Raw genomic sequence first — 17827 nt, 5'->3', positions numbered from 1 at the left:
AAAGCCAAGTGCCAGTTCTAATTTTAGCGTTAAAGCAGTACACAACACGATACAATCCTGCCTACCCCAGAATCTCAGATGTATGGCACTTCATTGTTAATATCAATAACGTTCACCCATCATCGCAACCCTTTCCCCCCAGCTCAAAATTAAATCTAACAACTTGAACATGATGTGCCTTAATTGCAGCTGTATCACTGTTTGCAGGGCAGGCTGACAATCCCTGCCTAGAATGTACAGTTGCTGGGGCAACGCGTGCTAAGAGCATGCCTTTGTGTTGCCACATGCATCTTTGGGAGCTGCGCCAACAGCCAACACCAGAGCCCCCACAGCTGGGGGGATTCAACACCTTCCTCCCCAGGAGCAGCCTCTTGCCTTCAGCATGGGGGCCCTGGCAGGCAGCCCACAGCCAGCACTGCTTCTCTACACACTGACAGCTGGCCAAGCTCGGCACAGTCACATAGAAAGGACACCGCAACACCTTACCACATCAAACATTCAACAGAGCTGGGTTTCATTTGCAGAAGTAAATAGCTCATTGTGCACATAGCTAACGAGGGAAAAAAGAGTTCAGCATCATCAAAAAACAATTTTCCTCTGAGGATGTCCTGTCTAGCTGTTGTCTCCCTGCCTGCCCTGTCCAAACTCCATAATTCTAACCTAGAATTACAGAATCATTAAAGTTGGAAAAGACCACTAAGATAACCTAGTACAACCATCAACTCAACACCACCACATCACTAACCGCATCCCTCAGTGCCACATCGACCCTTTTCTTGACCACCTCGGGGAAAGTGACCCCACACCTGCCTGGGCAGCTTGTGCCAGTGCAGCACCACTATGAGCAGGTTTTACTAATATCCAACCTGAACTTCCCCTGGTGCAACTTAAAACCATTCTCTCTTGCCCAAACTAAGAGCCACGTGCATACAAACATTCCTATCAGCCTCTCCCGTTATCGCCCAGGGCAGACTTTTTCCCAGATTTTACCTCCCAGTTTCTATCATATTTCTCTGAGACAAATGCTTTAAAGTCACACTGGTTTGCTTTGCCTTCAAGCACTTATATCTTTCCTAGGAAAGCCTTCCACCCACAAGGCTTACAAACTACTATTAAAAAAATACCCTTAGCTTTATAAATTTATACGTATTTATTAAAGAAACATCTGTAAATTTTTTTAAATACTAGGAACAAGAAAATCTTTTCTGGAGGTCAAGATTTCAAGATGAACCTGCTGTTAATAGCAAATAAAACTGCTGTAACAATTATGAATGCAATAACAAGGAGGCCATTCACATGTAAACACAGCTAATTACAGCATACATAACTGCCAGTTAAAATGCTAAACACTGTAATTGATGATGTTCTGTACTCCTTGAGTAACCCCATGCCTACTCACTCCACTCTCCCACTCGGGAAGGGAAGGATTCCCCTTTAATCTGCACTGTTCCTCCAGCTCTGGGTTTCTCCAGGCACCATCCTGGCAGATAGCCCAGGCTGAGAAGCTGCCACTGCTCTGTGCTATGAAGATGTTCCTGCAGTGCAATGTGGGACAACCCAGATACAGACGCAGCATTCCCAGATGCTTTCCTTTCCATTGCCTCTACTGCTACAGTGTCCCAAAAATCAAGTAAGTTCCTGGTCTTATTCATGCTCTAACTGGAAAACAGCTTACAGAAGATACAGAGGAATCAAAAGATAAAGCCACACATTACCCTGAGGGACATTTAACCCAGGTGTGCACTGTGCTGGGCAGTACCACCCAAGTATTTCATGATACTTATTCTGATATAGAGGTCTGAGATTCTATTAAACCCGCTGGAGGTCACTTTCTTAATACAGGGATGCCTATACAGAAGACAGGAGGAGAGAAAACCCATTTAGGAAAGCAACTCCTGTTCTGCTCACTAAAATTTCAGTACTGAACCTGCTTTGAAAAATCAACACCATCAAGAAAAAAAGCAAACAATCTTATGCTATCCTGGCAAATACAGCCAGGCTTCATCAGCCTCATCTGTCATCCCCTGTCACAAAGGACAAGAAACAGTACCAGATATGCAGAAAAGCAGATCATGCTGTCATTGTCATTTTCCAAGAAAAGCCACAGCTTATGCCTCCAGAAGATAAATCCTAATCCCAACAGTGAACATGAGTAAAGTTAAGGAAAAATTCATCATACTTCAGGTTAAAAATGTTTTGTTCATCCAGCTACAAGCTTCCAGTGCTCTTCATTACACTTGAAAGAGTGTGAGAACAGATTACACTCTCTGATGGAAAGCCACGTGGTCAGAACTGAAAACGATACTATGTTCCTTGAATTATATGTTCACAACCATGAACTGCTTTGTAAAAACGAGATATGTGAAGCATGTGACTTCAGAGCGAACCAATTACCAGATCCCAAATATAAGTATTATTAATAGCTTCGACCTGCAGTACATTCATCACAATCAGATGGGACTCGTGATATTTAGCTCCTGCTAAGATGCAAGCTGAAGAAGCAAACAGACATAAGCACTGCAGGCAGAGAGCAGACAGATAATAGTTTTTCATTCTGAAGATGAAGTCCAGGTTTTATAGAAGCCAAGGTCAAAATTCAGTCACTTCAACAAAGTTGTGCCAAGACCAGCAAGTATATCAGTCAATAAAGGAAAACTCTCCATTTAAGCTAGACAAGAAGTTCTGCAAAGGTTTCACTAGAACCTTTGAAGCACAGCAGAGGAAGAAGGCATTGAATTCAGTATAGAAAGAAAGGTTTACACACACCTTTGAGAACATACCTTCTCTGCATCAGCTAGATATCGGTGTAGTTCAGTATTCCCTGGGAGCAGCTCAAAAGTGTCCTGCCTTATTATACTGCAGGACTCAACCAAACCTCCTAAGACCTGCACATAGCTGGGCTTTTTGGTTCCATTACAGTTAATACAAAAGGTAAATTTGAGAACAAACCATACACACATGATTTTCTCTTATTTTTGGCTCTTCCCTTTCCTACTCTCCAAGAAAAATTACGAATCATTCATTTATAGACATAAACAACTTAGCTACTTGAGAATAGACCAATATCCCCTTGCTACTGTGAGTTTTACTTTTCCCACGTGCTAGTTACAAATCACTCTGAAAACATGCAGAGAGGTATAATGATGAACAGTTGATTGAGCTGCATGATTAATTTACTTCTAGCATTCCAGGCACAAATATTTATCTATTCTGTTCATAAGTCCTTATTTCCCATAAAGTTTTTACAAGAATTGTATTTTCCTTAAGAAAAAAAATAAAATAAAAAAGAGAAACAAACAAAACATCTGATGTCCTGGTGAGGACACTAGATTTAATAGCTACAGCTTAGATTTTATATTGCCATCACTCTGCCTACACACTAGGCCCCCCAGAAGTGACAGGTTTTAAATTCAATTAAGAAATCTCAACATTTTCTGAAATGCTCTTGTCAACAGAGCAACCCGTACAGTTCCTGTAAGGTGGAAAGGTACAAAGATGGTAACAGATATTCAAAAGGTTATTTATCAGAAAAACTCACCAATATGGATGCCTTCACTGGGAAATGCTGAGGCAATATCCACCAGGGAGTGATCTCCAAGAGATGCTGCCTTAGTGGTGGTCAGCCCTTAAATGAGGTCTAGAGGAGATGGAGTCAAGCTCCACCCCTACTGGGAGCGCAGCTAAATTACTCTCACCTGTGCTCCCATAGCTGACCCAACACTTGCCTCAGCTGATTAATCAGAGGTTCAGACTGTGATTACAAGTTTCCCATACAGTTCCATACCCACAGACAGATCCAGAAAATGAGGAATATAGTCTCAGAATATATTTCTGTATTGACTGATCTACTACAGAGAGGTATTCTTAATTAAACAAACAGATAATCTAAATAGCACTTCAGCTGGAGTTACCTCAAGTTGTTTGTTATTAGAAAGTCATCAGCAGTAAAAGCATGATCAGGCTGTATAGAAGGCTTATTTTTCATCTTCATAAGGTAAGGCATGACTTGTTTTGGACAGCAAAGTGACACAGATAGACTTCTGTCTGGATTGCACACTGACAAGAAATGAATAGAAAAAGAGAGGAAGAATAGACTAACAATTGTTTCTGCACAGAGAAGATAGTGGGAGTAGAACAGTACAAACAGCATCTGATCACTGGAGAGTGAGTGCTCATTACCTTTGGGCGCTTCCATTCAACTTTCCCTTGTGGGGCTTTTTGATAGAAAAGGGACTCATCTGAGGCTGGAAACTCAGGATCTTCAAACAGCCGTCCCTGATGGATACACTGCCTTTTCAGCTCGTGGTACTTCTGATCTCTGAAGGGCTGAACTGATGAAGACATATCTTTCTGTATAGGTAAGATGAATATTGACTTACGTAAATTATAAAGTCTCTTTAAAGTAGTCCAAAACATGGTCCGAAGCCCTCACAAGCATTTGACAACAGAGCATGTAATTCGTTCTAAACAAAATTAATTACTGATTTCCTGCTTTAAGAAAACAGATTAATAAATCCAGATCTGTCTATAGTATAGACGAGAAAGGTATACAGAACAGTATTCATGAAGATAGTATATAGGATTCCGACTGATATTGAACTGAGGAGAACTTCACTAGGAAAGAAATTAAAGGTTCCAGGTAAGAAACAAATAAAGCACTTTGCTTTGTCCAATGGATTGGATAAAAATGTTGACAACAGAATGGACTCTGGCTGAAGAAAAGCGGCCATTTTACCCGCATTTTATTGGCCACTAACACTTCAGTTATCTATTGCAACTCTTATGCCTACTGAGAATGGAAAACAGATTTCCACAGTTATCCATCTTAATTTAAGTGACAATACTTTAGCTAGCAGTGATGTCCTTGATTTCTGTGCTATGTTCCAGGGACCTGAATTCCCAGAAGTAGCAAACATTTGCAAATAGTGTTGAGAATACTAATAAACACTAGCAACAAGAGATTAAAAAAAACAACTTGCTTCCAGACCTTGGTTCCAAGAATCACGACTGTCTAACTTTGGAAGTTTAGTCATAGTTAACAGAGTTCAAATAAGTTGCTTAAGATAATTCTAAAAACTAAAAATTGACCACACAAATCACTTAGGACAGTCTGAAGCCTCGGGAACACGAGGGATGGAGATGCTCCCATCTCTGTAGGGTGCTATTCAAAGAAAGTGGAGAGAGTATTTGAACTTACTCCGTACAGAACACTTCTTTGGTACAGCAGTTTCCTCTTCCTTCCCAGTATAGGTTAAGGATGTATCTTCCTTACCTTTAAGTACCTATAGCAATAAAGATAAACACAGGTTACCTCAAGCCAGCTATAAGAGCTAAAGACACACACTTGCAACAGAGAATGGTGTTATGTTGTCCTACTTGCTGTGTCCTGGTGCAGTGATCTCAGCCTGCGATCCCTGAGCAACTTGCATTACAAATTGCACAAGATTGCACAGATTTGCAGAAAACCAAACTAAGCACAAGCATTTCCCAGCAGGCAAGTGAACACAACAGGGGAAATACAGAGAAGTAATGAGAAATACTTGGAAACATCACATTTGTGATGACCACTTTTGTGCATGAAGGAAAGCTACTAAGGCCAAAATAATAACATAGGAATGGTTTTGAAACCCTCCCTCCCTTCTTCTCCCACTCCTCTCACTCCTTTCCTTCTCCTGCCCCAAACTAAATTAGATAGCGTTTCAAGTATGTGAAGTGCTGCTCTACTGCCTTCATTCATGGGAATGGGTGAACTCTCTGCTATTCTTGCATCCATTCCAAAGCCTCCTAAACACACTCAAACTAATTCTCCTGTAAGTACAATCTTGTTTCTACCAGCAGAATCTTACACAGCAAATTGACAGAACAAGAAACAAGTCTATATATGATATCTGCATGAAATAAATACTGAATGCCTATCTAGGCATTTAAATCTTATCTTAGGTCAAAACTCCAGAAATAATGTTTGCATACATCAGGACTGTAACAACTTGGAGTCAAATCCTAATATCGCTGGGATAGAAAAACTTACTTCAGCCAGTCCGAGGCTTCCCCTTTTGGAACTGGACCTTATATTCTCTGATTATGTCATCCAGCTTCAATGAAAGAAAACTGTATGCAATCAACTGTTCAAAAACAAATACCTCACTAACACTCTGCCATTTGTAATAATGTCCTTTTTTTCTATGGTTTATTTTCTTGTTAATTATCCCCCGAAAATGTCACAAGGCACCTCACTTATCAGATGGTTTCCCAAGACAAGATTAAATAGACTTGCTTCCCCTCACCAGACTGTTCTTCAAAGTCAAATTACCCATTATAAAACGACAGCTCAGGGACAAAAGAAAAGAATTAGTTTGGCTAATCTGAGTAGAATACAGATTATCTCACGATAACTGGCAGTCTTGCTTATTAAAAATTCCCCACAAGCTAAGTAAGAATCTAATCTGAGCCTATCTGCAAGACATGCTTGTTATTAGAATAGCCCCAGGGTGATAAGGTTTTCAGCTGCTATTGCCTAACTCATCGAGATTGGTCTTTAATGACTTGGCTCCCCCACCCTTTCTCCCTTTCTATCTTCTGGATTGGAACAGGAGACCTTCCAGGATTGACACTCCCACACTCACTGCACCACAGCCACTCCACTGACTTGCTTTAAGCAGGTCCCAACTGCTGCCCCTCAGCTGAGCATTGAATTACCTGAATTACCCAGCTGTGCTCTATACCCAATCTCAAGTTTACAGTATGCATTAAGGTAGCCTTTGCGCTTCAACAGATTTATCTTTGGTTATGATGGCACTCACAATGTGCAGCCACACTTGAGGAAAACACAAAGGCAGGCTTGGCAGCTGCTCTGTCCAGGATTCCCTACACTGTCATGTGCCACAGTGTGAGCTGTGTACAGCATAGCAAAGGCTCAGCAGCGCAGTCCTAAAAATATCGTGCCACATTTTGGAGGCTCTCTGCCACTCTGTCAAGGAAAAGAGATCACCCCAGAAGAAGGACAGAAGACAAAGAAGAAAAGAGAAAAAAAAAAAAAAAAAAAACCTACCAAAAAATCCCCAGCTCTATAGCTTAGAAGTCATGCTTTTGCTGTTTCTTTCTTTGACTGTAAGTAACAGCTTAGTTCTTTTCTGGTCTCTGAGCTGAGCAGTTCAGCACAACTGACCCCAGGGTTTCCCTGGAGCCATGATTAACCCCTTAAGCCAGCAGGAGTACAAAGGTCCTGCATCTCTTGACTTTCAAACACCAAACTTTAAGCTCTTTCCTCTTACCCTCTCTTTTCCAGTGAAATTCTTATTCCAATGAAGCCAAGTCACTGCAGGTCCCCTTTTCCATAGGGCTCCATCCAGCATTCACCCCTCAGCCAGGCAGTACAAGCACTATGTTCTTACAGTTCATACTCAGAGATGCTTGCCCAAAGTAAGCAAGGCTCTGTATTAATCACATTCAACACAGCTGCAAATACCAGCTCCTGGCGTTATAAGCAGCCTTAAATTAAAGGGACATCTACTTGAAATGCAGTTCTTCACAAGATCATTAAGTATGATTCCCAGTCTGGAGAGCCCCAATCAAACAGTGTTTCTTTACACTCACATTTTCCCATCTTAAATGTTCTCTTCCCAGCTGCTATGTACACGGTCCACAACAAACAGGGCTGACTAACTGTCCAGGCAGGCTGAGTGAAAATTACACCCTAGCTACCATTAAAGCCATGCAATGAGCACACAAGAACCAACACAAAAAGTCATCTCTTTTAAGCCTATTTGTGTTGCTGTGTGTAACTAAGCACCATGCAGGATAAAAAGCCAGAGCAGAGTAGCTGAAGCTGTGGAGCCAGCTGCCCCATACATGCTGCCCTCTCACTGTCAGAGGGGTGCAGGGACAGCACTGAGCTGGTTTTGCCTTACAGAAAGCAATACTTTCCCTTCCAAAGATGAACGCTGCCAAGCAGCTGCAGCAAGACCTCTGTTCTAGACGGAACTCCTCTGCAAGGAAGAGACTTGGCATGCTATGATACATTAATTCTACCACATACCCCGCTTCTCTGTTCTAACTGAAGGATTCAAAGGAGTTTTCATGCATAGCAGCAGGACTGAAAGGGCAAAGTAAACTTCTAGTTGATATTTAACTCCAGAGTGGAGCAAGGCGCTGGTCCATCCAACAGGCAGAAGCCCCAGCCTCAGGACTGCACTCCCACTGTTCCAGGAGCCCCTGCCTGGGCTGAGCAGGGTGATGCCAGCAGGGACACACACAGCATGCACTGTGCTCTATATCATCCCTTTGCTAGCAGCGAGATTGCTTTTCTTTTGTGCAAATGGTAATATTAACAATAATAACCAGTATTTGGTCCTCAGGTTCCACTTCTGGAATTGGAGTTGTGAGCTGCCTCTACATTGTGCAAAAAAAACCCTCCAATTCTAAGTTGTACTCTTTCAGAACTGATCTATCACTCAGCATCAGAGCCACTGTTTGGCTTATAACAGCAACACAGGGACTCAAGTACTTAACTGTTCACAAACAAAGCTGTTTAGTGTTTTTGCAAATATCTCTTCTTCAGAACTCAAAGCTTGCTGTCAGCGAGTGCCTCCAGAAGAGCAGCCAAAAGCTTTAAATTACTTTGAACTGTTTTCCTATAAAACTCCTCATTGAAAATGCTTTCAGGGCTCCAGCTGGAAAAGGTTATTTCCTCCTCCTTCTGTGCAGAATGACTGCAGGTCCTTACAAAACAGTGACTTTGCAGATTTGCATTATGTGTTGGGGAATTTAAAGCAGTTGCAAAACTTCTGCTTCACATACACTGTGGCTTCATGATCTTGACCATTACTTTCCTACTAATGCATCGGAAGCATCACTGCCCATTACATCAAACATTCTGACTGGAAAAATTTACTCATTTGTATTCTTTAAACATTTCAGTACACCAACTGCACTGGGAGTCTGTATGCTATAATGTGTATTCTCTGCTCTTCAGCATCAACTAATTTGAAGCACAAAGTCAGTGTTAAATTCATATTTTGTGGATAAGCAATTGCATTCATAAGTGCACGCTCAATTCAGATCAAATTTGCTGCACATGGTATTTCATAGCACTGAGGTCCCGTGTTAATGACCATGGTCCTTCTCAGTGTGGCACAGCTACACTCTCTGCACAGGATGAAATACCAAGTGTTATTGCGAGCTTTGAACAGCATGGTGGTACCATGTTAGCTCTCCTCTCATCCAGCTTTTGAATTTTCAACAAAATAAGGTTAATTTGACCATTTATGGCACTCGGTACTTCAACAGGTATATAAAGGTTTCCCTATCTCAGCTCAAGAATTCACTGCAGGAAAGAAACACAAGCATTTTTCTTCTCATATAAACAGAAAGATGCCAACATTGTGCTGCTGCTCGGTTTTGCCATACTTTGCATTCAAATTGATAGATCAAAGGTCACATATTTTCAGCTGAGAACAGCTGCTTCCAAGCAGAAATTCAAGGCTAACTAGATAGCAGGAGGAGGGCTGGCCACAACTGTTTGTTTTCATGGATGGTATCAAGGAGCAGCAGAATCTCCTGGCTACAAACCAAAGCTTTGCTATGATAACATTAATCACATGCTCCTTTTCTTCTACTGCAACATGATAGTGCTTAACAAAGGTTTTTTTAAGGCCTCACCTGGACAGAAGGATTTAATATAGCAGTAGCTGGGAGACTGCATACAGCTTCTAAGGCAAAGCCCACATCCAGCAGAGTGGCTTGAGAGGAGTTTCAAGATCGAGTGCACCCTTGCAGTGAGCCCAAGAGCTCAACAGGAGCCCTACCAGGAATCCTGTTATTAATTTTGTTTGCAGTCCTCACACCGATTCCTCTATCCTCATGAAACACAAGCTGCACACAGAGCTACCTGTCCCACTGCTAGCAAGCCTGCATGGTGGTGAGGGAACAGAACTCAGCTGTAAGTCACTGAGTGCTGACACATGGCAGCAGTAATTCAAGGCAGTAGCCTAGTAATCTCTCAGGTGCAGAGAAATAAGAGAGAAGCTACAAATACATTGAGGAAGCATCACCCCTTTCTTCCAACATTTCTTCTAGTTGGGTTACAGTCAGAAAAAATGCAAATCCTGTTCTTACCTTCCAGAAAGGCAGTGCTATATCCACAACTCTAGCAAAGCAAATCCTTTGGTGTGTGAAGTTCTGGCTAATTGCAAGCTGCAGCCACCTCTCCCACAGCTACAAGTGCAGCTTGAGGGCACGAGTTGTGGGTGCTGGGGCTGCAAGGCTGGAGCAAACAGCAGCTGAGAATAGCCACACTTACAGGTGATTATGCCAAAGAAGGAAGATTCCATCTGGTATGAGCAGAGATTGCCCCACAGCCTTCATCCCAACTGAAAAAAATGCCATGTTCTGTCTGACTCCCCAGCCCTGTCCAAATGTAAGAAGCAAACTCCTGGGGGACCTCTTGCACCAATGCACCAGCAGCTTGGCCAGAGGGGCAGTTTAATTGGCAGCCACTATTGGAAATCCACACTGCACCAAGCAGCTCTGAGTAACATGAGGCAGTTAAGTTTCTCTGAGTACAGCTTAGCCCCAAGACAGCGGTGTTTTGCCTGTGCTTCACTGCAGATGCAGAAATCCCTTGCTAGATCTCAGTCAGCATTCAGAAATTCAAAACACTCCGCACATCTGGACTCAAAGGGGCTCTGTAGAGCTGGCAGGGTGATAGCACAAAATTGAATACAGAGCACTACAGCAGAACAGCAGGAAATGCTGTTCTAAACAGACATGCACCAACACTGCCAATGTGCATTAAAAGTGCGTGCCCAGGGATGCTGCTTCTGTTTCAGGATAGAGATTGCCACATGCATTATTTTGGTTCAGCTCTGCTTCCCTCATGGAAGGAAACCTTTTTGGGCCTGTGTACATTGCAGGGCCTCCAATCTTCATCCATCTTGATTCTAAGCTAACATAGTATCTTCTCTTGTTACCAACAAGCAAGTGAAGACACAAAGTGGCCAAAGGGCACATTTCAATATCCAGGCAGACCAGTCTTCCCAATCCGCACAGGCCCCAGCGTGTTTTTTAATAACGTGGCCCTCAGTGCCTTCTGCTATAGCCCCGATCCCAGGGAGATTTACCGCTAATTACACAGAGGTACCATTCCAGTTTTGAATTCAGAAGAAAGTAATTTAATATGATGGATGCTGGTTGTTACAATTAACATTACTGGAAGCAAAAAGATCCGTAGCAAGCTGTAAAGAAAATGCTAACAGCAATGTCAGCCAATTTGTTCCAGCCATGCCTTTGTACTGAAACCACGGGAAACAACTCTCTTTAGGATTCCAATATCTCTCCATTCTGTCTTTTCATAAAAGCTAGTTCAAAAAAGGTCTATGATCACAAATTAATGGGTAACTCTATCAGGCTACTCTGTTATTGTATGCATCCACTTATTCTAGACACAGTATAAAAGGCTTTGGAAAAAAATATGACAGATGAAAATGCCCACCTGAATTTACACAGTGAAAGAATCCACAGTGAGAACTGGCCTAACTTCAGAAGATCAGAAACAGTATGGGAAAATGGAATTATATGAGAACTGAGAGATTAAATCACACTTCATCATTCCAGCCCCCTTATCTGGTATAACTGCTAATGATGGCTGTGTTGGTGTTTGGCTGGTTGTTCCAGCAGTAATGAGTGCAGCCACGCTTTGTAATAAATCACAGTGACTGCTTGGCTCAGTGTTATCATACGACTGTGATGCCACATTCTGTAAGAAGTGTATCTTAAAGCAGTATAGAAAAGCATTTTGTCACTGTGCTTGCTGAAGTGCTGGTTGCTAGTAACAAATGTCCACTGTGCTCCTGAAGCTGCATATCAAGTCAATAAAAGTTTCCTTAAAACCTTCTGCACTTACCTGGCTGACACGGGTCCTGCTCCGAGGCACATCAAACTCCAAACTGACTCCTGCAAACAAAAATCCCCTCAGCTTCTTAACCTGAAACTCTTTGGATTGTACCAAGAGCACATTAGTAGAGGGGTGTGTTTAAGGATGACCCTTCCAGTGACGATGAGTCACAAGGGACACCAAGAAACAATCCGAGCTGACCCAAAATGCAGAGTCTTGTTTATTCCTGGTAAACTGTTATCTGTAGTTGTGGCTGTAACTGGGAATGCATTTTTAAAGGAGGAGATGAGGCAAGGCTGCTTGGCAGGAGTTGCAGGCATTTTTTAATACAGAAAACAGGGCAGTTTAATGTGCATCATGAAAGAAATGATGTTCCTTTTTAGGCTGCGCACTGTTCCTCAGTTGCATAAAGCCAGTGTCCATGCCTTGGCCTCAGCAGGCCCTTCTGATAACAGCCTGTCCAGGCTGTGGGGAAGAGTCACACAGTATTTCTGTGGGACCTGCAGTTGGGTGGCAATTGGCAGACCAAGAGATGCAGCAAAACACAACAGGTGGCTTTGTGCTCTCAATCATGAGTGTTATGGCAAGCCCAGAGCAGTTCTGGGGCTGGCTCTTGCACACTGCTAAGTTCTTTCTCCTAGTTTGACTGCAAGCAGTCTAGCATGTGCCTTAAAGATGCCATTCCCTTTTCCCTTGCAGAAGGGAAAACAGCCTGAATGGGGAAGCTGTCCTGGGAGACCCTCAGAACAGACTCCACAGGTCCAAAGCTGTCCACGAAGCTGAGTTGAGGTCAAAAATAAATTCCCCTTAAAAATGGGATTTGGTAAAACAAACTTCTCTACGTGTTCCACTTCGCCACAATTTCATTCTGGTAAATCCTGAACATTTGGGTTAACTTGTCATGGAAGTTTTCTCATTTGTGGACTATAAACAATTCACTTTTACCTTTGGGCAGCTTTTACTTACATTTCTGTAGATGCAGCCCAGTTCTTAAACAAGTGTCACTAAAGATAACATTACAAATTGACATTTGTACTCTTAAATGTTTTCCCTGATTTGCTTCCTCCATTTCATTCTTCCTATTCTAGCATAGCTGGCCTGAGTTTGCAAACAGACCTACTCCTCCCAAACCTTGCTATTCAGCCAATCCACTTGCCTAAAGGAATGTGATCTCGGGGGACAAGTTACATTCAGAAAACACTATGAAGACAAAGTGTTAAATAAGAGCATAAATCTCTGTTCTACAAGGCGCACTGTAGGACTGTTTGCTTTCTTATAAGGCGCTTACCCAACTTCCTTTTGAAGGCATGCTGAAGTTTGGACAGAAAGTCCCTGGAAGCTGCCACTACAGCTCCAGCATGTAATGCGTAAAAAAGGCCCTGCACAGTAAAGCCATGTGTTTTCAATTTGTGATTGAGTAAGCAGACTTGAGTTTAAATCGTAATAAAAAACCAATGTCCTCCTATAGACATCATTGCACGCTGTGATTCACTTGCATGGTTGAGGGAAGTAAGTGAAAAATCACCAGTACAACAAAATTCTGCCATTTTCTGAGGTGATAATTTTCACAGCTTTTATAGACATGTTCTCATGTAGCTGCCTTTGATCCACCATGGAACTAAACTATGAGAACTTTTTATGTACTAAATCTGGTGCCATAATCCAAGAATTACGTGTAATTTGTCTGGCCTGAGGAGGGGTTTCTCCTAAACTCTCATCAGAAATCCTCTTAGAAAGGAAGCAAGATGAGCCCCACAGGCCGGCAATCAAGGCAGACAGCTGTGCTCTCACTGCAGAACCATGACCAAATAAAGCCCACCAGGTAATTCAGTAGGATTGCATCAAAGTATTAAGAAAGACATACTCACACACACTGCTGTGGTCTAGAAGGGTCTTCTAGTGTTGATGCATTGTTTCAGAACATCTCGGTTTGCCAGCACAGACGCAGGACTTGCTCCTCATCCCTGCAGCACACTGTGCCCCAGCAGCACGGCCCAGACTGCAGCACATGGCTGGACTGGTCTCACCCAAGGCCCCTCACAGCTGCAGACAGGACACAGCTGTGTTGTAGCTTTGCTAATGACATGGCTGCCAATGACTACAAGGGATTGCTAGCTAGAAGCAAGCACTGATTTTCTCTTCTCCACCCAACCTGACCCAGGAGAGTTCCTCGTAGGGAAGGATTCCCTTCACAAAGGATGTGACAGCACGATCATCTTCACCCCAGATTTGGACTGTTTTGCACTGAGGCTGTTCTCATGCGTGTCAGAGCTGCTACTACTGCAAGGTGTCAGGGCAGCTCTGTCCCACTCACAACCTCGTACCACAGCTGCCTGTCACCTCGCAGACACATTGCACTGCCAGCTCACTCCCTGAATTCCCTGTTGGGAATAGGAGATGAGACAGGTTATCCCTTGGGTCGGTCCATCGTGGAGGACAAGGAGCCTGAAGCAGAGCAGAGCAAAATGGCTTCAGGTGTATCGGGCGCTGGGCTCGCTCCTCCATCCCCGTCCCTCTGTCGGAGCCGCGGGTCCCTCCGTCTCCACTCACTAGATGGCGGCCTCGCACAACGCTCGCAGTCGTTCCTCACATCCCGGTGCTCTCCTCCTCGCCTCGGGCGCTGCCCGTCGCCATCTTCATGTGAAGAACAAGCACCTTCCAGCCCGTGTTGCAGAGCTGGGTGCCCGCCTGCAGCTTTGTGTTAAGGGAGAAGAACGTGCCGCACACCGCACTGACACAGCTGTGCTTCCGAGCACGTGTCACAAACTGCACGCAGCCCTTTGCTGCTCGTGCATGCTGCAAAATGCAGATGAAGAGGAAAACCCCTGAGGCTGGCAGTGCAGACGGGAGTTCCCTTCTCTTTGTCGGTGTTCTGAGTGTTGTGTAGACATTAAATATTGAACGCATTGCCTGTAGCACTCTTGTTTCTGTCAGGGATTTGGATGGAGCCGTTGCTGACTCAGGGTCATGAGAAAATCGCTCAGATTGAACCGTTTCCTGTTCTCTGTGCAGCTGAGACCTGTAGCAGTGTACCTCTGCAATGGGCTTCATTCATAACCTCGTTTAACACCAGCAGTTGCAAGGGGCTTTGGTCGGTTCCCACATCACTTGTGGTCTATGGGATGCTGCTGCAGAAGCACCATTTGAGCCATATAAAGGTTACGTCACATCATCCGCAACTACAGGTAAACTATTTTACAAGGCATCGTGTTAAGGTGGAGCCTAACAACAGGTGGAATAAGCTGGAAATGGCTCCAAGCCTGTGCTCATCAGATCCCAGCTCTGCAGCTCATCTCAGGCACCGATAGCTCAGCAGCTACCTAAGTCTCACATGTAAAACTCTTGGTTATTCTTCCCACCAGCACCTGCAGTAAGAAATATCAAGTCCACTTTAGGCATCTTGCCCCATGTTTTGGTTCTGGCCCTACATGATTCTGCAGGTCACACAGAACCCTGTGGCTGTGTCAGAAGTTGAAAGCAGGTCTTCTGAGTCACAGCCCGGTGCTCCGATTACTCTTATCCTAGTGAAATTGCCCATCAGTTTTACTGACAACTGATCGAATGTTCTGATCAGCGGCACAGCATCTTGAGTCATTTAGATTTCAAGACTGAGGATATTCCAAGCAGGAATTTGTATCTAAATCTCCATTTCTAGTTTCATGGAATAAGCAGTGACAGGGATGCTGTTCTTGTCTACATGTGCATCAGAGTCTGTCCCATAGTGCCTTGTCATGAGGTGGTAGCATCCTTCAGAAGGAGCTGTGAGAAGGGCACAGGAGGACACGGTTTCCCTCATTTTTCCAGCACGTAACTACACTGCCTCCCCTTTCAGTTCCACTTCCCACCCAAAGGACAGCCCATTCATTTGCAGAGCTATAAAAGCTTGGCCTCATCTCGCTGCATTTGGCTCATCTTCCTGTTGTATGTGCACAGTAGTACGTGGGTGGGCGACCTCATTTGAGAGTTGATTTCATTATAGATCGAGTGTGTTCCTCCCCTCACATATCTCATAGTTATCTTCTTCGCTGATGAGGACTTTTTAATTAAAGCATGAGCAAAATCACTGATTGCTCCAGTGCTCTCTACCAAACCTTGGCAGTCTTACAGTGTCCCAAGAGCACCCAGCCATGCAATGTCCCCATGCTGCCTTTGGGATCCAAGCTAACACTGCAGACCTTTGCAACTCAGTTCTCTGCACCACGTCCCACTGTCTGGTGTTCACTGTAGGCTCTTAGTCATGCTTCCTACATCCACATTATGAGCTTCTAGAGCTGCAGGTCATCCTCATGGGACTGATAACACACTGACATAATTGAAGACTCCACACTTTCTGAGAAGCAGTGAAGCTGTTGTGAAAAATTAGTGGTATGTGAGTGGCAGCCTGTGCCACTGGATGGATGTGTTGTCAGGGACCTTCAGGAATAACGTCTCTCTCCAGAGCTCCAGTTGCATTCCTAGCTGTCATTCTTGTGGTAACTATTAGAAGAGAGGTTTAATGATCTTAATGGCACTTCCCATGGCTATATGTGGGTGCTAAAAGCACATTCTTATCACTAAAGTAAGAGATGACACACACACCAGGGATAGAGCACAGTCGTCAGAAGAAACCACTCAAATCTGTTTCAACCAGCCGTTCAGCTGCCAACATCCATTTGGACGCTCAGATTGGGAAGACCTATGCTTAATATATATGAGCTTCCAGCAAAAGTGACTTTTTTTTTACCCATTTAGCATCCTTTACTGGCTCTTGCGTTTTCACTGCTTTATACCACACTGGTGGTCCAGCTAGACACTGTCCTGAGCAAAACAGGAGAGCGTCCTTGGACGAAGGTGCTTCTTTGCAATGACAAACCACTCCAGTAAAACCCAGCTGTAGCTGGTGGCCTAGAAACTGGAGTTTGGATAAAGTGGGATTCTTCTGGGATCTGAGGGGAACAGTTTTCTGTAAAACATTGATGAGAACTTTGAAATTTGGTATTATTTCTGAATAAAAATACAGATTAAAGATGAGTGATTATTGTTATTTTCAATGTCAAGTGTACGTATATGGTGATTAAAACCATACAGCGTATAACATTACTTCTCTCTTAGGCACAGTTGGTGTTGTAAGACTTGACACGAGGGGTGCAACTGTAATTCAGAGCATCACACAGAGACTGAGTGGCTGTTACTCATGTTCATAATATTGCAGATACAGGGCTGAAAGCCGACAGATTTCAAACCATTGGAGTTCTCTTACTTATTTTGGAACTGTAACATTCAATATTGCTGACCTGGTGCCTTAAAGAAAAAGAAAACTGAAAACTATACAGACTCGTTTTCTGGGTGTTTTGCATCTGTTTGCACACGTGTAAGACCTGCATGGTTGTAAAAGTGATGCTTGCATGGAAAATGATGCTTTTGAAGTTTAGGTGCACTTGGGAGAAAGATTGGGGCAGCAGAGCAGATGGAAAACAAGGGACAGATCTGGGACTACCAAAGGAACTGTGTAGAGGATTTAGATTTGTCAACTCTTTTAAAGGTGTTTTATTTACAGAAGAGATAAGATTAAACTTCACCACATGACAGCGGAGCCAGAGAGCTGATGCTACAACCCTGTTCAGCATTTCACAGAGCTGAGCTGCCAGAGCCCAGTTCTAGTCCTCTTGGTCTGGCTGCCATATTTTGGGCTGGAATTTAAGGCCAGCAACCACAGAAAACTTGGATCGTGTGCAGCTGGCAGGCCTGACAGGCAAAAAGTGTGTTCTTTTTGATTAGAACCATACTGTAGAGCAAGCAATGGCTGAGTATCAAGTAGTAGGGATTAAGTCTAGAGACCAGCCAGAGGTTTTCCAGCTGGGCCAATCCAGCCAATCCATCTGATTCTGCCCAAACAACTGACACCGTGTAGGGCCAACGTGCTTAGACCTAGAGCTCTTGGAAACAAACACAGTTTTG

The 17827-nt window shown here is 43.6% G+C and overlaps 1 protein-coding gene across 3 annotated transcripts in view; it reads right to left on the bottom strand.

Annotated features, from left to right (window-relative positions):
- The window catches only part of CAPN6 (calpain 6), a 48487-nt gene extending 33623 nt beyond the window's left edge, over positions 1-14864 (bottom strand). The window contains exons 1-3 of one of the 3 annotated variants that reach the window (XM_015860613.2): positions 13759-14864; positions 5198-5282; positions 4180-4350 (exon numbers count right to left, since the gene is read on the bottom strand). In XM_015860613.2, the coding sequence (XP_015716099.1) occupies positions 4180-4344 (165 nt within the window). In that variant the 5' untranslated portion in view covers positions 4345-4350; positions 5198-5282; positions 13759-14864. Of the gene's footprint in view, positions 1-4179; positions 4351-5197; positions 5283-7271; positions 7425-11899; positions 12118-13758 lie in introns of those variants that run through there. The other 2 variants (XM_015860610.2, XM_015860612.2) reach the window with 2 other exon arrangements.
- Positions 14865-17827: the final 2963 nt, after the last annotated feature.

This window comes from Coturnix japonica, chromosome 4 (genome assembly GCF_001577835.2).
Source record: "Coturnix japonica isolate 7356 chromosome 4, Coturnix japonica 2.1, whole genome shotgun sequence".
NCBI lineage: Eukaryota > Metazoa > Chordata > Aves > Galliformes > Phasianidae > Coturnix > Coturnix japonica.
Note: the sequence above shows the minus strand (reverse complement) of the source record. Positions and strands in the feature narration are given on the sequence as shown.